At 41.8% G+C, this 26,651-nt stretch overlaps 1 protein-coding gene and 1 long non-coding RNA gene across 4 annotated transcripts in view; one reads left to right on the plus strand and one right to left on the minus strand.

Annotated features, from left to right (window-relative positions):
• Positions 1–12,105, plus strand: part of ANXA3 (annexin A3) — a 57,012-nt gene extending 44,907 nt beyond the window's left edge. Inside the window, exons 13-14 of one of the 3 annotated variants that reach the window (XR_012500271.1) lie at positions 6,707–10,168; positions 10,672–12,105. Coding sequence is in view for 2 of the 3 variants with exons in the window: in XM_010969286.3 (XP_010967588.1) it covers positions 1,870–1,929 (60 nt within the window). In the remaining variant the exon portion in view is untranslated. Of the gene's footprint in view, positions 1–1,869; positions 2,426–6,706 lie in introns of those variants that run through there. The other 2 variants (XM_010969287.3, XM_010969286.3) reach the window with 2 other exon arrangements.
• The window catches only part of LOC105080343 (uncharacterized), a 57,192-nt gene that overhangs the window by 5,701 nt on the left and 24,840 nt on the right, over positions 1–26,651 (minus strand). The gene's annotated exons all lie outside the window — the stretch shown is intronic.

The raw sequence follows: 26,651 nt of genomic DNA on the forward strand, positions 1-26,651 counted from the left end.
GGGTATACAGAGGACAGTAATATAGGAATTGAGAGTCAAGGACATTTGGGATTAGATTGGGATCATTTCTTAGGGAAGTGGATCTTGAATCTCAATATAGATTGAAAAGAGAAGAAAACTTGGAACTGAGATTTAATCATTACTAGCAGTGAATGGCTGGACCACAGGGGATGAGCCTGCAAAGCAGATGAAAGTCAAGATGGCAGAGAGGAAAGAGGAAAAGGCAAGACCACTTACAGGAAAAGTAAGGGCTACTTGCCTGTTGGACATGGTGGTCATTAGATCTGATTTCCCAAACCGTAAGACTTAACACCTTGGAGAATAAACATGGATGAATCTAGAGTCAAAGGAACTAGTGACAAGAAATGAGAGGCTAGAGCATATTTGCTGTGGTCAGAATGGAAATAGGAATAACTTAAAACAACTGCAAAGAAGTAAGTGGCAGGACAGATTAAGATGGGATCAAAGTGAGGAGAACCACAGGGACTGCTATTAGAAACAGGCAGCAGAAACATTTCGTTCGTTTCTTAACAATTAATATGGCCTAATTAGGAAGGTATAAATTATGTTCAAAGGTTTTGAAAATACATTAACTTTCTGTGATAACAAAGTCTCCAAAATGCCTTATAAATAGAAGAGCTATTTTACGAGAAGACATAAGGGTATAAAGGTCGGAAAAGAGGATGAGCGTTTGTTTATTGTCTACAGTGGAACGGAATTTTACACTTAGTTCTGTGACAAGCTATTTGAGTCTATTTTCCGAACTGATAGACCCCCTAATAATCGTTTACAGCTTTGATCAGAGATGGCCACAGGGAGGTGTTTTAATACAAAGCTAGAGCATTGTTGACTCGTCAACAGTTCAAGAGATTATTACACACAGCAAAGCAGGAGTTAGGAAAACCAATAGGGAAGAACTAAAATCTACATAAAACAGAAGAATGCATACGAATGCCTGTTGTGGCTCATTATGAGCGTATTGCTCAACCTCTTCCCCTTCGTTTCCTCCACATTACTGCAGTGTGAAATTTGTGATGAGACGTGCTCATTGTTTGAGTTGCCTGGAATCAAATGAGAATAATGTGAGGGTTTTAGGCAATCTGGGTTAAAAGCCAAGTTTTACCTCTGAGGCCATGCAAAAAGTTTTACCTCTTTTGCATAACAAGCATGTCGTCTTGCACTCTCACCCTCAGTCCCACAAGGTATCTTTCTGACCCAAGTTGGTTTTTTTTTTTTTTTTTTTTTGGCTAGCCTAGGGAGAGGGACGGGGAGACATACTCTTTGGGGTGTAGTTCATTTCACTTAAGTCAGAAAGTGCCGTATGGTGTTAAGGGGCCAGGTTAACTGCGTCCACATCCTGCCTCTGCACTTATTCTCCATATAATTTGGGGCAAATTTCCTAACCTCTGTTTTCCTCATTTTACTTTGGTAAGTGGAGATATGTATGCTACCTACTGCACAGAGTTACTATAAGGATTAAAGTAGTTAACCCTTAGAAGAGCAAAGGTTTGATAAATACCTATATAATTTTTTTAAATACTATAATTTTTTAAAGTTTTGTTAGAAAATTAAGATTATGTAATATTATGTAGTTGATGCACTCATTTTTTTTTAAATCCAAATTGAAATATAATTGCAATATATCAGGAAGAATTTAAACATTATATATTGTAAAGAAGATGCTAGGCTGGAACATGATAACACTCAGGTATGAATGGATGATGGAATTACAGATGCATTTCACTAACTGGTACAGGTCGTGAGTTTCACACGCCAGTGAATCCCCTGATTCTGTGGGATTTGATTCATTTGTGGTCCCCTCATTGTTTATGCCGTGTCTGTTCTTTCCATCGATTCTGTTCCTTGCAGTCCGATACCTCTGGATACTACGGAAACACGCTCTTAAAGCTCTGTGGAGGAGAAGACTGAGTCAGAACATCTTCTCTGAAGGCTGCTTCCACGACAGGCTTTTCCTGCTACTCTGCTTACGCCTGTCTCGCAGCGTTGACAAGCAGGTGTCAACAGCAACCTGTTTTCCTAATAGAAAATTTCATTATTCCATAATAACGGCAACAAAAAGTGATTATTGTGGAATCTCATCATGGTGTAGCAGTTTCTAAATGAAATCTTTTAATAGTATTGAGGATTTGTTAATCCCATCCAAATTATATTTCTGCTTTGAAAGTGAGAATCTTTGCACTGTTCTAAAATATTAAATGCAGAACCACGTAATACAAGTTGTGTCTTTGTCAAAGGTAATCTCTCTGTGTTTAGCATATACCAGCATTGTTTGGTACCTGCCACCAACGACTAATAGTATTTTAAAACATATTTTGTTATAAAAGCTGTTGCTGCTTCAGTTTATCTATTATCTTATTAATCACATTCATCCTTAAAAAACAAATAAAAATGAAGATGTATGTAATCCTGGCCTCCCCTTTCTAGTTCGACTAAACTAGAGGAGTGGCAACCCATGATAAGTTATTTCAGCCCTCAGAAGACATCTGCTGAACAATTAATACACCTACTACTGCCTGTCTGGGCGGCAAGCGTGAATTGTGGTTGTTCTGTGCCAAATACTGCTTCCCCAGAATGGGTGTTAACAATCAAGTTTCCAAGGTATCCTTTTCCTCTAAAAAAACTTTGCAAAACTGCATATTTCAAAAAAAAACTGCCATGTTATCTTTGAAAGGGACCTAATATGAAATATCTAGACAAAAAGGAAATAGATAGGGTAGAAAATTCTAGTTGGATTTAGTCTGAACTACAATAGAAAAATGATAGACGTGTGAGAAACAGAAACAGTGATGTGCGAGTCCAGAACTTTTAATCAGTGGATTCCACTGGTGAGCACCTCTGAGACCTTTCAGAAAGATGCAGAAGTTATGTCTTGTTGTGAAATTCCCAAAGTGCATAAGGGGTTTAGAATCCACCTACCAGGCTTTGTCGCCCTGCCCTACCACTTACCAGTCTGTGGTGCTGGCAACTACAAAACCCAGTTAAACCCAAGTTTTCTCATCTGTAAAAGAATGAAAATTATAGCACTTAACTTTCCCATAGGGTTTTTAAAGATTAAGTAAGATGGTGCCTGGATATGGCAAGTGTTCAAGTATCGTGTTATCATTTATTGTTACCAAACATTAACATGATCAGGACAGCACTGCAACCCTTCTTCTGCAGACCTACCACGTGCCACGCCCTGTGCTAAGTGTTGGAGATGCTAGGAACTAAGACCCTTTCCTTTGGCCAAAGAGCTTATAATCTGTTTAGGGAGAGACACACATGGTGGAGGCTTAGTGTGCAAGAGGAGGGGAGCGGTGACAGGCAGGGCTGGATTATGACAGCCTCATATAGCCTGCTCAAGAGTTTACCACCAAGGGAGAGTCCTGGGAGGAGCATTCCAGGAGGGTTTCAATCAGGGAGATTATGTGGTCCACTTTCTGATCAAGGAGGAATGTATGGGGGAACAATGCTAAAGGCAGGGAGCCCACTTGACAAATTCATTCTTCCATCAATACTGGAAGTGTCAGCCTAGCTAAGGGATGGCCAGGGAGAAAAGAGGAGAAAATACACACTCTGGCTTAAGAAATATTTAGGGGATAAAACTGATAGAACATGATAATCAAGGTAGTCAGGTGTCACGTTTGCCCCCACAATTCTGGCTTAAGTGATTTGGTAAATAGGTGTCCCACCAAGCAGTAAATCACAGCTAATATTTCCTGGGTGCTTACGATGCACCAGGCACTGTGTTACACAGTGTAGTGTGTGCTAAATCATTAATCCTCAAGGAACTTTCCAATGTAGGCACTAACTCACAGATACAGGAATGGAAGCTTAGAGAAATAATTAAGTAATTTGCCCATTAGAAGAGCCAAGATTTACATCCAAACAGCCTAACTCCCAGTGTCCAGGCTCTTAACCACCATTATTGCCTTAGAATTTATCCCCCCTCCAAGGCCACCGTTCTTTTCAACCCTGGAACTTAGCTATTTGAATGCAGGGATTTTTGTCTGCTGCATTCACTGCTGTATCCCTAGTGTTCAGAACATGCTTGGCACATAAAAGACACTTGTCTGTAGCATTGCATGACATGCATTTGATTGATTTTGACTGCTCCCTGTCATGCCATTGTGTAAGTCATAAATTCATAAATATAATTTCTAGGAGGCCACAAAATTGCTCTGAAGGAAGTGGGGAAACATGATTTTATCATATTTTATCACAGTTTTACCCCTTGTGCTGCTTTGGAGTGACGGTGCCCCACTACGGCCGTAGAAGTAGCCTTCATCTCCAGTCAGTAAGGGGCAGGGTGTAACAGACAAAACACCAAACTAGGAAGAACTTGGGTTGTTATCTTTAATGGGCTCTGATCACCAGTTATCACTGTTGGGCAGGGGCTGAGGTGGGGAGTGGGTTCCACACCAAACGATGCTCTGACCCCAGCCAGACAGCCTATAACAACTCAGTTCTGACACTATCTGCCTGGAGATAGCAGATAACTAACCCACAGTGAAGGGCTCAGTCCTGCAAGGCTACCTGCCCCCTGTCCAGATGCCAATCACGTTCAGGTTGTCATCTGCGCTTCTAACTGACTAGCTGTAGATTGGAGGGTCCATCGACCTCCACCTTGGGTTTGATTAATTTGTTAGAGTGGTCACAGAATTCAGGGAAACATTTACTTAGGTTTGCCAGTTTATTATAAAAGGATATAATAAAGGATACAGATGAACCTCTAGATGGAAGAGATGCGTAGACCAAGGTGTGTGGCAAGAGGCACGGAGTGTCCACATCCCATCCAGGTGCACCACTCCCCATAGCTCATGTGTTCACCAACCCAGAAGCTCCCCAAACCCTATAGTATTGGGCTTTTTTAGAGGCTTCATCACATCGGCTTGGTCAACCATTAACTCCATTTTCAGCCCTTCTCCCTTCTCAAGAAAATAGGGGGCAGGGCTGAAAATTCCAAACATCTAATCATGGCTTGATCTTACCGAGGGCCAGCCCTCATCCAGGAGCCACATAGAGTTACCTCATTAGCAAAGGTCAAATATTAAAATCAAAGATGCTCCCAGTGCTCTTATCACTTAGGAAATCATAAGAGTTCTAAGAGCTCAGTGCCAGGAACGAGAGGCAGAGACCAACATATTTTTCTGTTATCTCATCCTCTTGCTTTCCCAGGGAATCACTGTGTTCTCTGTCACACAAAAAAATAAAGGCCAGCCACTCAACCACTGTGAATGTCAGTGTAAATGTTATATATTTCTCACTTCTTAGCCCAGTTCCCTGTTCATAGTAGGAACACGACAAATTGCAATGACAGTGATTTGTAAAGCAGGGGAGAAGATCTTTCCTGCTATTCGTACCAGATTGATGTCAGGAGCACAGGAAATAATCATGCGAGCTACCATGAAAAGTACTAAATGTCATTCACCTGTGGTGTAGAACTGTGGCATTGATATTAAAATAATCAAATTTTGTTGTGTATACGAATCAAGGACTTCCCACTTGCTGAATACCGTGCTAGACATTTTAGATCCCATTTCTTCTCAGCACAGGATTGCACGTGTCACTATTATCCTCACTTAACAAATGAGGAAAGTGAAGCTCAGGAAGGTTAGGTTACTAGCCCAAGTTTACACAACGGGAAACCAAGGTGTAGGATCCAGGTCAGACGGTATCTGTGCATGAATGAGGATGAAGGAAGATAAGGACGTGAAGGGAGTGGCGATCACTGGACAGAATGCTGCAAAGAGAAGGGAACTGAGACAATGAAAGACTCCAAGGAAAGCTTCCTCCTCCAACCCTTCTGCTCTCTTCCTTCTTGCCTTGTGGGCACCGGGCCTGCTGAGAGATGCTGAAAGTATTTTGCTGATGATTCTGATGGAACGTGGTTATCTCACCCTTAGTGACCCTTCCAAAGGATTGTAATATTTATTTAAATATTTAAATACTATATGAGGATGAGAGGGGAGATCTATTTAAATACTATCTGGTACAGGGCAGTGCGTGGTTTAGGCCACGGGCCCTGGCGTCATGCTGCCCAGATCTGTGACTTTTGGCAAATTACTTTACCTTGCTAAGCCACAGACCCCTCACCCTTAAAATGGGGACAATGGTAGTTCCTACCTCATAAAATTATTTTTATAATTAAATGAGAAAACATTTAAAAGATGTTTAGCATGGAGTTGGGGTGGTGTAGCTCAGTGGTAGAGCACATGCTTAGCATGCACAAGGTCCTAGGTTCAATCCCCCAGAACTGTCATTAAAAATAAATAAATAAATGAATAAATACAATTTCTTTTACAAAAATTAAAAAATAAAAGTTGTTTAACATAGTGCCTAGCGTATGGTAAGCCCTCAATAAATGTTAGCCCAGATCATATTACTATTACAATGTATTATTCAAATGCCATGTTTTTTCTTGCCTCTAATTTCCACAAGGTGGCAGGTCGAGTTCAAATTGGACCCTGTGGTTCCGTGTCCCAAAGGCAAAACCTATTTATTTTAATTGCTTCAGAATAACTGGGCCAAATATGAATTATTCGGGAACATCTTCATTGTCTGTAGAATGTTATGGTCCAGGCATCTTACTGTTGCTGTAAAACCCTTCTTAATGGAACATATGGATCATTTAATTTAATCCTCTTGTTTCTCACAATTCCCAGGACCATCTGCATTTACATGAAATGTATGTTAACTCTTCCAGGGATCAGCCGGCTAAGTGAGTACATTCAAGTCACCTCGTTATGCACTGTTTGGTCCATGAACGACTGTGAAGAGGAGAAAACTAGCAAACTGGAAAGAGTCCTGGGCTCTGTGATTGGTGAACTGCAGAAGGACGGAGATTTGTACACCTCATTCTGGAGTGGGAGGATATTTGGTCTATTTACACGGCGCTACAAAAAAAAATGACAAATGCAGACATTGAATAGGGGTGTCTCTAGCCTATTTGTAAGGGTGTGTTGAGGGAGATGTTTATTTTTTTAATTTTTAATTTTTTTTAGTTGAAATATAGTCAGTTACAATGTCGTGTCTATTCCTGGCAGACAGCATAATGTCTCAGTCACACATATACGTACATATACTCCCCTTCATATTCTTTTTCATTATAGGGGAAATGTTTAAATAGTATAATCCAACCTTTACTTCTGTGTATCCTCTCCTTTTTCCATCTCCCTAATTTCATGTCATATTGATAACCTCCAATTTCTACAGTTTTACTTTGTCTCTAAAGCATTGGTTTGGAGGCCAGATCAAACTGCATCCAAATCCTGGTCCTCTGCTCATTGTAGCAGTGTTTCTGGCAGTCAGCATTTGACAACTACTTAACTTCCTTACACCTCAATTCTTTTTTAAAAATTCAATTTAATTTTTTAAATTGAGGTAACATTGATTTATGACATTATATAAATTTCATGGGTACAGTGTTATATTCCTACTTCTGCGTACCTTACAACATCAATTCTTTACCTGCTAATAACAGCCCCTACCTGAAAGTTGTGAGGATTAAATGAAATAAATCACGTGAAGAATTTAATTCAATCAGAAGTAGTTACTAGTAATTGCATTGGCATAGCCCTGCCCAGCAAATGGAAGAGAGTAGGTGTTCAGTAAGCATTTGTAGAATAAATTATCCCACTGCAGAGGGATAGTAACTCTAAGACTGGCCTTGGACGTCTTCAAGGAAAACACTGAAATCAGTGTTATCTTGTCAAATGTGTTCTCTGATGCTGGGAGTCAAATATGTAAGTTTGTCCAGACTTATTTCCTGGCCATCACTTGAATTGTGTGACAGGTGAGCAGTCGATTTACTTAACCTTTCTGTGCCTCAGTTCCTTATCTGTAAAGCCAGGACGGCACTAGCATTTAGTGGTTCAGATACAGATGGGTGAGTTATTGAGTTTTCAATTAGTCAGTTTAAGTAAAACACTCAGCACAGGGTTTGCCCCACCTTAAGTGTTCAATGAGCGTTGACTGCTATCCTCTGGCTCTGTTTGGAAGACCTACAATTGCTTTTGCTTGATTCACTTGGGGGATTTTTGGATGTTGTAAAGTGAACTCTCCTAGTTTGTAATTAGGAAAGGAGATAAAAGCGACCTCTTGGCAATTCCCTGCTCATGAAACCTTGTATTTTACAACCCACGGAAATCACCCTAGATTTCTTTTCAAACCCACCCCGGCAAACTGACAGATTCAGATCTTTCCCACCCACTTTCTGGGCGTCTCCCGTGGGACTGTGGAAGTAAAGCAAGTGTTAGTTGCTTTGTGCATGAACTCTGTTACTAGTGCTGCGTTTCTGCTAGTGTCAGCAAGCTCAGCTTTCTGCCGGTTCCATCTACCAGAGGGTCAGCCCTGCTCTGAGACTAGAGTTTGCCTGTTTCTATGGATTTTGTAAAGTCAAAAGTGGAAGGAAGGAGAATTTCAACTGAGGAGGTGAATTACAAAGGAGAGGTAGCATCGAATGGCTGCTGCAATAAAGAATAGAAAAGAAATCCCAAACCCTCTAATCCAAGACACCAAAACAGCCCATTCAGCTGTACGAGTTTTAAAACCCAGCTCTGCACAGAGAAAATGGGCCAGTGAAACCTACCCGAGTCCTCTTCTGGCACCAGCTTCGTGGAACTGATGTGGCGATAAATAATTGCCCAGGGTGACTCGCAGAGCTCTGAGCCTGCCCCGAAGTAACAACTGCTACACTGTCAACCACCAGGCAAATGAGAACTTTGACAAAGGACACTGAGATCAAATTGGCTCCTACACACGTGAGCAGGCCACAGTAGCGGGGGAGTGGGGAGAGCAGAGGTCCCGGTGGGGAGCGAGTGAGCAGGAGCCAAATTCACACCTCCACTTGGAGAACTGCAGCCTGGGCGTCACTGGCCTATACAGGTGCCCCTGGCCACATGAACTCCATGGAGTTTAGAGATTTTCAACGTGGAAAATTTAAACTTTTTGTGTTGTTTTGTGTTAGAGAGCCAAGTGCACAAGACAAACTTAGATCACGTATTGCACGCTGTTTAAACAGGTGTTTACTGATCTCTTCATGTCTTCCTTGGTTGCTGTCAGTCAAATCAACTCCTTGAGCCCTTATTCCTTCAAGGACTTATTGCATGGTCACCATGGCCCAGGAACTGTGCTGGGTGCTGGGATTATAAAGCTACTCATTTTCTGACTTCCAAGACTTATTCTGCAGAATGTGGAAGAGAAAGTAAAGATGGATACCTAGCTAATTAGCAAAGATAGCCTGGTGGTAGTGATGGGGGTGGTGGTGGTAGTGATAGTAATAGTGGTGATGTTGGTGGTAGTGGCGGTGGTGGATGGGTTTGGGCCACCTGTCTGCTGCATTTCTTTTTTTAAATTAATTTATTTTTTATTGCAGTACAGTCAATTACAATGTGTCAATTTCCAGTGCACAGTACAATGTCCCAGTCCTGCATATACACACATATATTCGTTTTCATATTTTTTCATTAAAGGTTGTTACAAGATATTGAACATAGTTTCCTGTTCTATACAGAAGAAACTTTTTTAAAGGCTATTTTTATATCGAGCTGGCTGCCCCATTTCTGCAGCTCTTTGACCTCAGACAAGATTCTCACACTGTTGTTCCTGACTTCCAGTGTTAACAACTAAGATATTTGAAGAAACTGCTGATGATTAGGTGCTCAGTTAAAGACTGTCCAAGTCCTTAGGGCAGAAGTTAAGAGCCTAAAGCCAGTCCAGTTCAGGTTCAAATTCTAGCTCTAAACATACTAGTCACTGACAAAGTATTTAAACTCTTTGTGCCTCTGTTTCCTTATCTTGAAATTTGATAGTAATAATTAAATCAACCACCTTGGAGTACACAGATTAAATGGATCAGTGCATGTAAGCACTTAGAACAACCCAGCAAATAGTATGCACTCTGTGAGTGCTACTCACCACTAACTGTAGTAACACATGGTATGCTCTGTAACGAAGCTGCTAAAAATGCTGTGAACCACTATGCGCCATTAAAATGTATAGATATAGATAGGTAGATACACGTGTTCAAGAGACACATGTGATATTTGGCTATGTAGGAAAAAAGAACGTTAACAAAACACTGGGAAACAGAAAACCAGAGAAACTGGGAGAACAGATACGGCTGAGGTCACTGTTCATTGTTCATCTGTGGGTGGTAGGATGACAGGTAATTCATTTTCTTCTTTTTTCTGATTTGTGTTTTGTAAAATTCTAACAATAATTGATTTACTAATTTTAAAACATTTTTTAATGAAATATAAGGAAGTTTGGTTATTAAAAGGTGCCCAGAGCTCAAATGAAGGATTGATGAGACCTGTCAGGGAAGGATTCTCTGGGAATGGAAACTCTGAGCTAGGTATTAAAGGAATTCATTGGTAGGAGCTTTGAAGACATAAAGATTGGCACAGAGATGAGGACAAGCTCCCAAGAACTGCCCAGTTATGTAGCCTTGATTATATGGGAAAGTCATGCAACAAAGAGTGCCTGGGATACGTGGGTCACCAACCCTTTGTGGAGAGCCTTCTCCGGGCCTGAATAGTAACAGCCAACCCTTAATGCCCACTTGTTTCCTATTTCTGCAGTATCTAGTGGAAAGTTAAGCTCCTCCCTCTCTTTCTCTCTCTCCCCCTTGCTCTCTCTCACTCTCTCTTTTTCTCTTTCTGATTTCAGAAATCTCATTGTGGGCAATAGCTAGAGACAAGTTTAAGTCTTCTTTGTGATGGAACCCACAGCACAGATGCTCATTGTATTGCCTGCTTTCCAGATATAGACAGGTAATGTGAGAGCCACGGAGACCTCTCTGTCACGGCTTTGAACCAGTGTAAGACCCATCTCGTGGATGTACACTCAAAGCGGGGTCTTTCCTAAGAAGAGGGTGATGCACAGCAACATTCAGCTGGGAATGGTCCTACTTTTCCAGCTCTTTCTGTGTCTCACCAGGGACCTCAGGACTCTAAGGAGGCACCAGATTGTGCAGCAGGCACGGCCAGCCACCTCAGGCACCTGGCAGTCATTTCAGGTCTTCTGGGTACCAGCCTACACCTTAGCCTTCTGTCACTGGAGGGCTAAATTTGACAGCAATAACTGGAGGATGTCTTCAATTTATTCAGATATGTTTCTGGAGATAAGACTTGGTGACAAGGAGAAAAGCAGCTTCCTTCCTCTTTCTACCTCCTCTCTTCTTAAGCCCTCTGCTTTAATTTATGGCTGACTTGAGCAATGTTGACAAGACAGAGGAACGTCTTTCCAATGTTTAGTCTACTTTTAATTATTTCAATATGGAGACCTTCCCTGGCCACCAAGCAACCAACTGTCCATTCTTGATTTTCTCCTCACTCTTACTTCTGGGAGCTGGTTGTGTCATTTGGTTGGTCTAGGTGCAGCCAGAAACTTCTGGAAGGTCCAAGGTTTCCCAGAACTTATAATCTACCCAGAGAAAGTCCCTGTGGGGAAACTCCACAAATCTATCTCTGGTTACGCCTCTGGGGACACTGGGGTTGTCTTGCTTCTCCTGGGCTGCTCTTGTCGTCCTCAGTGTGATGGTTCTGTCTCCTTTCCTCTGGGAAAACAGCCTCCTGACCTGCCCCTTCCTAGGTATTAACTGAAAGACTCTAAGCTCCAGAGGCGTAGTCTGAGTTCAAATACCACCCACTTGCTGTGCAACTTTGGGCAAATCACTTAGCAAAGCTGATCCACCATTTCCTTCTGTTTATAAGACAGGAGTAGTGAAATAAGTCAGACAGAGAAAGACAAATACTGTATGATCTCACTTATGTGTAGAATCTTTTTTAAAAAATGGAACTCATAGATACAGAAAACAGACTGGTGGTTGTCAGGGGCGGTGTTTGGGAAGAGGATGAAATGAGTAAAGGCAGTCAAAAGGTACCAACTTGAAGTTATGAGATAAGTTAAGTCCAGGAGAGGTCATGTAGAACATAGTGACTATAGTTAATAATACTGTATTGTATATTTGAAAGTTACCAAGAGAGTAAATCTTAAATGTTCTCATTACAAGAAAAAGGAAATACGTTACTATGTGTGGTGATGGATGTCAACTAATCCTATTGTGCTAATCATTTTGAAATACAAACATATATCAAATCATTATGTTGTACACCTAAAACTAAAATTATGTTAATGTCAATTATATCTCAGTTTTTTAAAAAGATGGGAATAATTTATGGAACTCATAGTGCCAGGAAGGCCCCCAAGGAGGGATGACTGGATCTGTTGTGGAAGACACGAGGAGTTAAATGAGGTAACAAAGGTTCCTTGACAAAAAGCACCTAACACAACATCTGAAATATAGTAATAATTGGATATTATTTACACCTTTCCCCAATTACCTATTTTCTTTTGCTATACCTAGCACATGCATATGATCCTTTTGGTTTCAAGGGTTTTACTATTAATAATTATAGGGTAACTGACAAAGGACTGCATATTCTGTTTAATAATCTTGGGCAACTTCTGAAGCTTAACAATCTTTTTTGTTTTGTCTTTGTTTTGGGGGAGCTGGAAGTAATTAGGTTTATTTATTTATATATTTATTTTAATGAAGGTACTGGGGATTGAACCCAGGACCTCAAGCATGCTAAGCACACGCTCTACCACTGAGCTATACCCACCCCCACTGAAGTTTAATACTCTCGACTCCCTTGCAGAGAGGAGAATTCAGCTTCCCTTGGACTTTGGCTTTAAGACCTCACATTCTTTTCTCAGAAAACAGACCTGAAGACCCAGTAGGTGGTAACTGTGCTCTGATCCTCTCAGGTGTTTTCCTTTCAATAATAACAGGGACTGTTTTCTTAACTTGAATATGGACAATTTATAGTTATCTCATTTAACCTCACAACAAATCCCATGAGGCAGGTAACATTATCCCCATTTGTCAGTTAGAAAACTGAAGCTCAGAAGGCTGAGTGTCACCCAGGATCACACAACTAGATCACTCTGGAACCACAATACAAACCGAGTATCTACAGCTGCAGATTCCATGCTCCTGACACTCTCACCGTGATGACTTGATGCAACAGTAGACGCGGCTGCAAAGCTCTTTCCTTTAGAGGCCTTTTTCCAAGGGGAGAAGGGTCTGGAAACTTGGATGCCACATGAACCCCCTAGCTTCCTGCCCCAAGCAACTTCATGATATATCACGGGCATCTAACAGCCACGAGTACTGAAATCCGAATTCGTTCCTCGGAAGTTATAGATTGGTAATGTCAGGTCATCTGTCTTACAGGATGAAAGCCACCCTGACAAAGAAAGCAGTGACAGCGTCTTTAAATCTTCGGAGACTGACTGATCAGGAGGCCCTCAGACCGGAAGTGAACGGTTGCCGCATGTTGTCTGCTCACTGATCGCTGGGCTATCAGTAGCTAAGAAATCGAGGATGTGCAAGGCAGGGCAGGTGAAAGGGCAGAGTTGGAACACTGAACAAACTTTCCAGCATTACTACATAACTTCCTTGATTCGTGGGGGAAGTGTGCTATTTTTCGTCTCTGCTTCCCCACGCTGCGCAGAGCAGCGGTACTGAAACCAGTCAGCAACGGGGCCTGCAGCTTCAAAAGGTCATGCTGCTGCGGGTGCATTTTGAGTTGCAGTGATAGCAGACACGCAGGCAAACATCCAGAGGACTGGCAGGGCCCAGGCCTGAGCCGCAGGGGAATCCGCCGTTTCTGGAGCTTCTGGGAGGGGAATACGAGTCAAGAGAGGAAACCGAGTGATGAGGAGGAAGGCCATGCAGAGCTCTGGGGAGAAGCAGCAGAGCCCCCCTTTGCTCCCGAGACATCTCTAATAAGGCAGTGGTGAAAGAACAGCATGTCTTGATGGTCTACTCTGTGCTCAGCACTATGCTGCCTGCTTTATAGAGGCTCTTAGGCACAGTGGAATGTCAGGTCTGGGGTATGAGGGCAAAGCAGGAAGCAGTGAAGGCAAACTGTGTCTTTGTCCTAACTTCTACCAACTACTCTGAGAAATCGGGAAAATCATTCCATTTCTCTGAGTTCTTGTTTCATCTTTAGTTCAAGGTTTGCAAATACTAACAACTACATACAAAGTAGATAAAAAACAAATTTCTTCTGTATAGCACAGGGAACTATATTCAATATCTTATAGTAACCTATAATGAAAAAGAATATGAAAACATATGGATGTATATGTCTGACTGAAACATTATGCTGTACACCAGAAATTGACACATTGTAACTGACTATACTTCAATTAAAAAATAAATAAAAAGTACATTTGGTATTGGAAAAATAAAGTTGTCTTTAATTAAAAATCAAATCAAATCAAATTAAACTAATAATATCTATATTAATCATTGAGCCCATCAATATTAATTGAAAGCCTACTGTGTGCTAAGTGGCATAAAAGCTGGATATATATATGTAGGTAAATTAAAATAAACCAGTGTCTTATAAGTAAGTTCTGGGAATGTAATGTACACCATTGTGATTACAGTGAACAATACTGTATTGCTTATTTGAAAGTTGCTAAGAGAGAAAATCTTAAAAGTTCTCATCACAAGAAAAAATTTTTGACTGTGTGTGTGATGGATGTTAACTAAATTTATCGCGGTGATCATTTTGTGGAATTTACAGTCTATGGATACAAGCAAGTGTGATAAATTATATAAAATGCTTGGGATTTGGCACTTATTATTGCATTTAATCTTCACAGCAGTCCTATGAAGAGCGTGCTCTTTTCATGTCAACATTATCTATTATTATTAAATGTTAAAAAAAAAAAAAAAACTCAGATAGATCCAGACTGAGAAAAAATACTGAGTACTAGATTCATCTTAGTTGCAAAAGTTAAATGGCCATCATTAGCTGATGGTTCCACAGAATCAGTTTGAAAATGTGGTATATTCCATATTCAACAATAGACCATGTCTTTCATTGATTTTCACCTTTTGTCAGTGGATATTTGTGGTCCATCATTGTATTCTTAGTGCCTAGCCTAATGCCTGGTACGTATTAGGTGACGGACACATAATTGTTGCATAAAATTGAGCACTTATTACATTACATTATATTACATTACACTATTACCAGGCATCACTTACTCTGAAACTTACATTGTGTCTGATCTTTGTTCTTAGAAATTGTGTTAGGGCCCATGGATAAAGACAATAAATTCTGGCCCAGTAAGCTTTAGAAAGATGTGTCAACAGAAATGAAGGTAGGGAAGAATGGTAGAAACTGGTCTTAGATGGAGAATTTCCCCCGAGAATCCAAAATAACTCCTCTGTCTCTACTTTGAACCCACCTCTTCTTGCTCCAAGATATTACTCATAATGATGGGTGTTCCCCCAAGATTCTGACCCTGGATTTCTGCTTTACCAGAAAAACTTACCAGGGTAGTTTTTGTGAAGTTGCTTAATTTTGACCTTTCTTAGCTTCTTCTTATGTAGGTAAAAGTGGGACAGTGCCAACGTCCCTGATCAAGAGGATTAAATAAAGTGATGTATCTGAGAGTAGCCTGCACGTTGAATGAAGGGCTGGGAAAGCAGATGCCGGTACAGGTCCATGTTGCAGTAAGGCTAGATGGAGAGGAAGCGGAGATGTCATTGCTGCCCCAGCTAAGCCCCCCCGACCCTCAGCATTCCATACACGCTGACTGCTCCTCACGGCAGTGCCTGTGTCTAGCTGTCAGAGCTTGCCTTGGCCCAGGGCAAGGGCGGAATGGCAGCAGCAGGAGGCTAGCGCCCCTGGCATGGCCCTCAGCTAATGACAGGTGGCAGGCAGTAGATAATACCAAGTGCTCTCCTCTCTGAGCTGGGACAGCTCTGAGGTATGGTCTACACTGCCTGCCAGAGACCCCCTCCCCAAGGGAGGACCAGCCCCAGTTGTCCACGGTAATAACCTGCTCATAGCACACCAGTATGTGCTCCCTTCCCTTTTCTATTTCACAACCGTTCTCACCTACCAGTGTCTGCTGGGATCTATGGATCCTTGTCTCAGGGTCTCTTTCTGGGGGAAGTTATCCTAAAATAGATTATTTTAAGCAGGAGGCATCACTCTGTGTGCAAAGTTGTAAGGTTGCTGGGTAGAGGAATTGAGGGAAGAAAATGGAGGCTTATGGGGGTAGAAATAATCTAGAATGGTCAGTTCTCCAAGTCGGTGTGCTGGGGAGTTACCAGGAGACTTCAGCAGAGATGGCGAGGTAGGAGTCATGGTGCAGCTCAAGTTCTAGAGCCCTGAGTAAGAAATGAGCCATATCTTCAGAGTTTCTCATTTTCCTCCAAAAACACAGGGTAACTTGGAAAAGGAGGAAGAGCGCACATCTAACGATTACCTAGCAAGTTACTACCACCACCTACCACTGCTTTACATGCACTTCACGGGTTCTTTGAATGTCAGGTCTGGGGTGTGGGGGCAAAGCAGGAAGCAGTGCAGGCAAACAGAATTAGCAAATGAAGGAGCATAGGTTGTGTGAAGCGGGAGAGATGCCGGGGAAGCAGGGTGGACCTGCTGCGTGGGGTGGAGGGAAGGACAGGCTGTGTGACTGCAGGTGGGGAAGCCAAGCTCAGAACAGACCTGTGCAGGCTGAGTGTGACTTTGCAGCCTGAGGTGGACCAGAGACAGAGGTCACTAGCCCAGGCAACATGCGTGGGGTCAGGGGATCAGGAAGGTTAACACGGATTTGAAGTCGTTAAAGATGAGGGCAAGGGACAGGGCAGAAGGGAAGTGAAAGGAGTCAGCTGAGAGAGTCTCAGGAAGTGAGAACAGATCCTGTCAGTCTCGCACTGAGACATGTGGGCTGCACCTGACCAGATGAGAGTGGGTGAGGGGAGTGAGAAGGGGAGCAGGCACACTGCAGAGAGGGAAGAGCTGGCGCTCCACCTCGCCCTCTGGCTCCGGGGAGTGGGAGACAATAACACCCCCACGCTAAGAACTACTGGGAGAAGAGCCATGTCATAGGAGAGCATGCTTCAGGCAAGGAGACGAAAGAAAGTGGTCGGAAATAGATGTATATTCATGAAAATGTAATGGTTAATTTAATTGGTCAACTGGCTAGGCCACAGCACTTGGGTATTTGATCAAACATTATTCTACATGCTTCTGTGAAAGTATTTTTTAGATGCACGTAACATTTAAATCAGCAAACTTCAAGGAAAGCAAATCACCCTCCATAATATGGGTGGGCCTCATCCAATCAGCTGACAGCCTTCACAGGAAAAGGCTTTCCTCCCCGGAAGAAGGGGAAACTCTGCCAGCAGGCAATCTTTGGACTTGAACTGCACCGTCAGCTCTCCCCTGGGTCTCCAGCTTGCTGACCAAACCCTGCAGTTTTTGGACTTGCCTGCCACCCCAATGGTGTGAGCCAATTCCTTAGATTAATCTCTCTCTGTATCTCTCAATAGATATATGATAGACAAATGACAGGGATGTGGATATGGAGATAGACGTACACACACTATATCTATATCTTTATGTCTAGACACACACATGCACCCAACTGGTTCTGTTTCTCTGACTAATACAGACACTCTAGCTTTCCCCACCATGGCATGGGGATTCCAGCGAACATACTGAAAGGCAAAATGGCAATGGGGTGAAGGAGAACAGAGATGGGGTGAGGGGGGCAAGACTGACTGAGCAGGGAAATTGAGGATAAAGAACAGACTTGAGGGATTCATGAGAATAATGGCGTAAGTTCCCATCAATTAGGTGTAATTGCAGAAAATGGACCACTCTGGTTATTTTAATAGAGTTTGGATTTAACATAGGGAATTCGGTGCTTACAAAACCTTAGGAAAAGCCGAGTTTCAGGAAATGATTCCTAGAACAACACAGCAAATGGCCTTCCACGGAACTGCTTCCAGGGAATCGGCTTTAGCTGAATTCCAGGGAACCAAACACCATGGGGGCTGACTTTTCTGTTAGGTACAGTAGGAGCAATGACTAGTGCCTGCAATATATTTAGACGCCCATAAAGCTATTTTAATTTCTTTTAAAATCGGGAGAAAAAAATGAAGTTGTAGGCTGAATTAAATATCTAAATATGTGGTAATCATATATTAATCTTTGTCCCAATGCAGTCATACAGTATTTTTTTTAATGGAGGACAGGGCTATAAATTAGGCAAGAGTACTTAGGGCCATGGAAAGGCACAATGTGGCCCTGAAAGCCATTGCTGCTGCTACCTTTGTAGCTGGCTTCTGACACCTCTGAAACTAGTGACAAACCCTGTCATGCACTGTAAGAAAAGCACGTTGGACAAAAGAGACAGTGAAAAAAGAAGAAACCCTCATTTTCACCTTCTTAACTGATGCAAATCCATCCACTCAGGGGAAGTGATTTTTTTTCCCCCAAAGTTCTAGCTCCAGAGGAATCTGGAACATACAGTTTTTAGATTTCCAGTCTCTGCAGTACCAGAAGACACACATGAGTGGGTGCTGAGAGCCTTCTCGTCACATCCATCACACTTAGGTTAGTTAGCAGGAGTACAGCAGGGCCTCACACTAGAGGAGAGGAAGGACAGAGGGCCCTGATGTAAAATAAGTTAAACTTTTCTGAAAATGAAAGAAATGCTGCTTTGCTCCCCCAGGACAGCTTGTGTTTCTGGCCAATGGTGACAGTGAGTCTCAGGTTCTGGTCCTACCCTAATCCAACAGATGTTACAGTTAGAAGGAATCAGTCTACTCCCCCTTACCCAATTTTACTAGCATGGACTTTATGGACCATGTGTTATCCCTTAATTAAGTCTACAGCCTAGAGAATGCTAGGCTCTCACTGGCCAGTGTACCTCTGGGTTGAGGATGGAAAAATCACCAGAACCTTTGAAACTGAGAATGGGGAAGGAGTAAGTCCCTGATGAAAATCAGGGAGTGTTATAAAGAATGCTAAAAGCTCAAATAATCAGAAATGTCCATAAGTATGGAAAATCTCAAGTTTATGCTTATTCAAATTTACTACATTAATACTGTGTGACTTTAAAAAAAAAATACTGTGTGACTTCTGACACATCCCACAACTGAAGGAGATAGTGTGCAGTGTGTGTTGACTGTAAATCTGAGAGGATGAGCAACACTGATTTGGTAGAAAGAGTACAGAACTAGATTTCAGGATCGCTGAGTAATAATCTTGAGTCTTGTTTTGACCATGAATCTTTCCATGTGATCCTGAGTAATTCACCTTACTGGTTCTCCAGCCTTTTTCCACCCCCATTTGTTAAGCAGACGAAAGAAACATCTGCCTGTGTTACTTAGCTCACTGGGTTACTGTGTGGCTGAAATCAGATAAAATCATGATGCAAGATGAGGAACATAGTTTTATCAGTTCATCATGAGACTTGTTTCCATACAAATATTACATATTTTGTTTCACTTCTAAGAGTTATGCAGTTCTTGACTTCCTGACTGCAAGATTGAGGCAAGTTTCTTTGGTTGTTTCCAACAACTGAGTCCAAAGTTTAATCAGATATTTATTTACTGATCTCTTACTAAGAGAGAACATTTGAAAAGTTTGCATAAGATCTGAGATGAAGGCAATCCATGGACAGGTTTTCTTTCATTCTTATCCGTTCATTCCTTCCACAGATCTTTCTAAGTACCTATTGCATGATAAACAGTATAAATATGGTCCTGAATTCATAGTGCTTAGAGTCAAGGTGGCACTAAGATATTAAACCAATAATCATGCCAGTGACTATATAATCACAAACAGACAAGAGCGATAAGACACTGGAATGGGGACTTGTATTTTGATTGAAGGAAGCCTTTCTGGTGAAGTGACATTTAATCTGAAACTCAATTGTGCTGATGGCGGAGGTGGTGAGTAAGAATCAGGAGTGTTCCTGACAGAGGGACAGGCTGGTGTAAATGAACCATACTGAGTGTTTGCTATTTTTGTCCACCCAGCACCCCTATCCTATTCCTTTTTTTCCTTTTGGTAACCTAAACCTTCTTTCCTGTGAGAAACCCACTTCCTGTATCTTAGGCAGATATCTGACTAAGACTCACCCATTCTTTCCCCCAGGCTACGGTGACTGGTTCAGGGATGGGAACCTATTTAAAGCTACCCAGCCAAAGTGTCCTCTGGAATCTTTCTTCTAGAATATCAGGATAAGCAGAATCATTTGGCTGTAATTACTAAGTAAGAATGCATAACAGTGTACGAGTTAGCCAACTGCGTGCTTTGAGGGCGCACAGTTCACACAAGAGCATCCTCACTTCTGACACCACCTGCGTGTTTGATATTTCCCCACGACTACCACCGGTTTTAATAATTAACTGAAAGGGCTCACAAGCTCACTGAAAGCTGCTGTACTCATGGTTACAGTTTGTTACAGGGAAAAGATACCGATTAAAGTCAGCCAAAGGCAAAGACCCATAGGCCAGGAGGGTACCAAACTTGACTTTGAGTTGTCCTCTCCCTGTGGAGTCAGGAAAGCATTACTCTCTTGACATCCATATGTGACAATATGCACAGAACGTCACCAATCAGGAAAATCGTTTCACCATCAGTGCCTAGATTTTTATGACCTAAGTGACTGATTGCCCACATGGGTAGTCTCAGTCTCCAGCCCCTCCAGAGGTTACTGAGACCAAAACTCAAACTTCCCACCTTAACACATATTGTTGTTGTGGATCAAAGGCCTTGCTGTTACTATTCTGCTGTCTGGTCTACAGACTCCAGGCAAACACAGACAATTTTATCAAGTAGGATGTTCCAAGTGCCTGAAGATTATCTCCCAGAAGACAAGGATAAAGGCCAGAGCTGTCTTTGGGTAAGACTAATTCTTCATTACATAAATTGACATCTCTAGACAGTGGATATCTTGCTTCTGTGATGACAGTTTGTGTCAAATCAAAGGAACCAAATCAAAGTTTAGCAGAATTAAAAGATGAAGCAACAGAGCAATATGGTCACAATTTGAGTTTCTGGAATTAGCCATGTCTGAAGCCTGCCACATGTTAGGTTCATTATTTACATGAGCTACTATGTTCCTTTTTTGGTTAAGTTTGTCTGAGTTGGTTTTTGTGCTTGTGATTAGAGAAGTTCTGAGGTAGGAAAGAACTTGTTATTTCAAAGATTTGAAAGAAAAGCTGGAATGTAACGAGCAAAAGGAAGTGAGGGCTAGATAACACTAAAGACATGGGCAGAGGCAAGATCATATAAGAGTTGGTATGCTGAATTAGGGATTCAGGAATTTATCCTAAAACAGTGAAAATCTAACGGATTTTCAGAGGGAAGTGACAATATCTGATTTACATTTTTAATCATAGATGTGGAGAACAGAAGGGGTTGTAGGAAAGAATGGAGATGAAGGAGAGTATCTACATTTGAGAAAAATTACGAGGTAAAATTGGCAGGACATGATGATTGATTGGCTGTGGATTGGGAAGAAGAAGGACATGTCAAAAATTACATCAAATTTCTGGCATGAGCCACTACTTGAATGGAAGTACCATTTGTTGAGATGAGGAAATGGAGGATAGGAGTTGGAGATCAGTTTGGGATATGATAAATTCAAAATGTCTATGTGTCATTCACATAGAGATTGTTTAATGGAACCAGGAGAAGAAAACATGTCATGAAGAAAACATTGGCTGACTGTGTTAAATCCTGGGAGTTACACTGAGGACCAGAAAGTATCTGCTGGATTTGGAAGCACAGTGCTTATTGAAGACTTCAGCAAAAGCAGTTATAATGGAATGGTGGCAAAGAAACCATGTGGATTGGGCTGAAGGGTGAATGGAAAGCAAGCAATTAAGACTGCACATAGACAACTTCCTAATAAGATTGTCTATGAAAGGAGGTAAAGAGAAAACTGGGCAGGACTGTGGAGTCAGAAGAAGGTCACTTTTTGGTCTTGTTTTGTTTAAAGATGGAAGATGCTTGGTCATGTCTGAATGCAGACTGATTCTAGTAGAGAGAAAAGTGGAAGATGTAAAGGAAAGAAAAGTAATGTGTTAGGGTAACAATAACTGCTATAACAAAACGACTTGGCAAATGTAAAATTTTAAAACAGAAGTTCTTAGTGGCGAGTGGGTCTCTCCAACCCATGGTTCAGAGACCCAGCCTCCATTCATCTTGTGGATGCCTTATCTTTAATGTATGAGTTTCAGCTTTGCTATGCTTCTCTGCATCGAGGGAGCAGAAGGGAGAAATCTTCTTGCTTTTCAAGCTTCCTGGTCAAGAAGTAACCCTTGTCACTTACCATCACATGATATTGACAAGAAATAGTCACATGGCCTCACTTGGAAGCAAGGGAGGTTGAGGAACATAGTCTCAGGCTAGACAGCCACTTTCTAGCAGCGACTCTATAGATTAGAAGGTAGAAGCCTGAATTTAGGAGGATAATTATTTCTGCTGCAGATAATAACCAACTGAACACATTCCTTGAGAAAGTAGGATGGAATGGGATCCAGAATTTATGTGGAAGAATTTGCCTTTGATAGGCAGAGGGAAAAATCCTGTGTCGTAAAGGAAGGAAGAAGTGGAAAATGGGAACACTTACAGTGAGTAGCAATTAGAGGAGTCTGGCTAAGGAAGAAGGAATGGCTGGTCACCTACTTTAGCAAGAATTTTTTATTAATAGGACAGAATCAATAGGAAGATACAATCAGAATCAGTCATGCCTGAAGAAACTAAGATTAATTCCTTTGGGGGCTGTTCCACACTATTTCTGGCCTCTGTGATGATAACCTCAAAGAAAAACTCATAGAGAATGAATTTTGTCTCAAAATGAAATCATCAGAGCCTTTGGCTCTGCCCTCCCTTGAACATAATAGCTTAAAAAACAAACTGAAACCTTGCTAAAAGCAACCTGCTGGAAGTCAAAAGATGAACAATCACTTGCTCTCAACCTTGCAGAAGCCAGGGAAAGCTGATCAGGAGCTGGGGCAGGGTCATCCGTTTTGATCCCTCAACTGGAGGTGAAGTCAGCAGCACAAATTCAAAAAGCCTGGCTGTGCTCAGTAAGCTTCGCGATCTTGGCTCCCAGACAAGAAAGAGAACTTGTGACCAAAAGGGACACTCCAAGAGGAATTTCAATGAAGCACAACTTGAGCGAAAACAATAAGTTGCCCAGATTACTTGGATGGTAGACAGCGGGCCTGGCATGTGGAATGAATGTCATCAGCTGAGAACACAGCCTTGATTGGGAGCCACAGAGCCTGCTGCCCACGTGGTCCCCTTGGGCTGGCTTCCTCGTGAATACTATTTGGTGAGTGCCAATCCACTCCCCTCTGTTGGCTGTTTTTACCTCCCTCCAAATGATTCCCACAGGAATCTTTCTCTCCCTAGACAGGGTGACAAATACACTTTACTAAAACGTCATCATCGTTTTGTAAAAAATTTTCCTTCAGGATACAGAGCAACATTGATGGCACAAATATAAAATGGTGTGACCCTTTGAAGAATTGTTTGGCAGTTTCTTACAATGATAAGCGTAATCTATCCCATGACCCAACAATTCCATTCCTAGGAATTTACTGTAGGGCAGTGAAAACATATGTTCACACAAAGACTTTCATAAAAATGTTCATAGCAGCCTTACTCATAATAGCCAAAAGCTAGAAGTAACCTAAATGTCTACCAACAGGAGAATGGATAAACAAATTTGGTACAGCCATACAATGGAATACTACTTGGCAGTAGAAAGAAATGGATTATTGATAAATGCAATGACATGGATGAATCTCAAAAATATTATATTGGTTGAAAAAACCAGACACACAATCACATACACACACACACAATCATTCAACATGATTCTGGGGTGATAAAAATGTTTTCTACCTTATTTGGAGTAGCAGCCGCATAGGTGTAAGGTTGTCAAAACCCACCTAACTGAAACATTTCTGATCAATGCCATTGACTGTGTACAAATTGTATGTCAATAAAAAGAAATAATCTTCCTTTATAAAATGCTATTAGCATGCCCTTTGCATATCCTCTGACTTCAGGTGCTTGAAAATAAACCTCTTACACCATTTCACACCTTAGAAGTATGAGGTAAGTCCTGGAAGAACTCAAAGGTGAACACCAAAAGAGGTAAATGACAAACTGTAGCTTAACCAAGGGAGAAACTGAGTAAATGCTGGGACGCAGCCCGGTGGCGCTGTGGTTAAACTCTGCTGGCTGCTTTTGCCACCCACAGACCCCTCTTCTAGTACGCCCTGAGAGAGGCTAGTGCTAATTCCAGCTGCACTGGCTCCTGATGTGTACTTTGACAGAAGTGAGCAGGAGGTGACCCCCGCAAGTCTTTTGTGCAGTCATCCTGACCTAATCCTTGTAGAGAGCACTTCTTCCCCTGAATTCCTGTTGTACTCCTGGCTGTAGCACACAACTCATTTATTTTATGTTTAATACAGGACTTATGAGGCAGGCAATACAGGGGGATGGTTAAAAGCATGGTCTTTATAATCAGTGACCTGAATTCAAATTCTCTGTCACTTATTATCTGCTTATATTTGGAGGATGGACTCAATCTCCTTGAATTTCAGTGACCGTTTGCACTAGACAGGGAGTTTTCCAAGAGCAGAAGACTGAAGGGGAATGTATTATACTTGCCACACTTACCAGTCAGTTTCACCATCCTGGCTGAAGTGAGCGGAGGGTAAGGGAGACCAGGGCTGCTGTGTTCATAGAAAGGAAACATCAGGAGTGGGGACAAAGCTTTCTCCCTCTCTCATCATTTTCAATGACCTTTCACCAATATTACCAACTGTGAAGCAGGTAATATTATAAACATGAAAAATGAGGTTCAAAATCGTCGTCTATACCAATATAAACCTGAGAGTAAGCAGCTACACTTATAAGTAAACAAAGGAGTTTCAATAATTTTTTTATCAATGTCTAATATGGGCAAATATTTTAAATTTTTTATTAAGAATTAAATTCACAAAGAAAAATGCACAAGTAGTAAGTATATATTTTGAGGTTTATTTATTTTAATGGAGGTACTGGGGATTGAACCCAGGACTTCATGCATGCTAAGCATACACTCTACCATTGAGCTATACCCTCCCCCTATACTTTGATAAATGTTTGCAGACTGAACTTACTCATGTAGTCCTCACCCAGCTTAAGAAACTGAACACTCTCAGCACCTCCAAAGACCAGCCCCTCTCCCAGCCTTGTGCCCCTCTCTGGTCAATAATCCACCCTCAGGAATAACCATGCCTTGACTTCTGTTGTAGGCTAAATGTTTGTGTCCTTTTACAAATTCATATGTGGAAATCTAGTCCCCAGTGTGATGGTATTCGGAAGTGGGGCCTTTGGAAGTGATTAGGAATAGTGCCCTTAGGGAGGAGACCCCAGAGAGCTCCCTTTTCCCTTCTGTCATGTGAGGACACAGCAAGACGACTGCTGTCTATGAACCAGGAAGCAGGCCCTCCCAGACACTGAACCTGCTGGTGCCTTGACCTTGGACTTCCCAGCTTCCAAAACTGTGAGAAATAAGTGTCGGTTGTTTACAAGCTCCCTAGTCTACGGTGTTCTGTTATAGCAGCTGGAACAGACTGAGGCAACTTTCAACACCAAAATTAGTCTTGCTTGTTTTAGAACTGCATACAAATGCAATCATATGGAATCACACACTAGGTGCTCTTTTGTGTTCATGCTTTTGCTTGGTTTTGTGAGATTCATCCATGTTGTCGTGACGCCCTCCCTCTCATTGCCGTATGGTCTTCCACTGGGAGGACACACCACGGTGTGTGTCCATTCATTCTCAGTGGATGGGCATTTGGATAGTTCCCAGTTGGGGACCTTTATAATTACTGCTGCTCGTAACATGAATGTCTTTTGCTGGACAAACGATATGCATTTCTGTTTGTTAGACACCTAGGGGTAGAGCTGCCGAGTCCTAGGTTGTGCATATGTTTAGCTTAAGTAGGTATCGTCAGTTTTCCAAAGGATTTGTACCAATTTGCACACCTGCCAACCGCAGTTCCCTTTTTCCAGTACTTAGCACTACCAGTCTTTTTCATTTGAGCCATTTTGGCGGGCTTGGGGCACATTTTAACTATCTTCATTTTTATTTCAGTACCAGTTGGTGGCACTTTTTTTTTTTTTTTTTTGACTGTGCCTTGAATTACTTCATTTCCTCTCACACAGTGGCTAAGATACTTTCAGTTTCTTTGTTTTACTTAAAATTTCTCATCCTACTTCAGGAAATTCTGGTGAGTTCTTTCCTGCTCATCTTTTGCTTTCTTTCCCTGATTGTTGCTTTCTGTCACTCTCACACATACTTCACGACACCCCTCAGGGCGACTCCTCCACGTGACTCCCACAACATCCATCTGTGCTCTAAGTCATGTGGAGTCTCAAGGTCTCTAGGTTTAAATTTTCTCCCCTCTCTAGTCTAGTCTCATTCACATTCATCCTGGGACTAGTTCTAGTCCCATTTCTTTTTTACCAGGCCAGGCCCTAAAACTCTCAGATATCAAGAATACAAGACTTAAGTATCCGTAGATTTTGGTATCCATGTATCCACATAGGTCCTGGAACCAATCCCCCATGGATACTGAGGGACGACTATAGTTAACATTTATTGAGAGTTTACACAATGTCAGAAACCTCACAATACTCTACATCCTACACAAAAATCCCGCCCTTTACAAGTAAGGAAACTGAGATATAGGCAGCTTCAGCAAATTTTCCCAGTCCAAATTGTTAGTAACTGACAGA

Source organism: Camelus bactrianus, chromosome 2 (assembly GCF_048773025.1).
Source record: "Camelus bactrianus isolate YW-2024 breed Bactrian camel chromosome 2, ASM4877302v1, whole genome shotgun sequence".
NCBI classification, from domain to species: Eukaryota; Metazoa; Chordata; class Mammalia; order Artiodactyla; family Camelidae; genus Camelus; species Camelus bactrianus.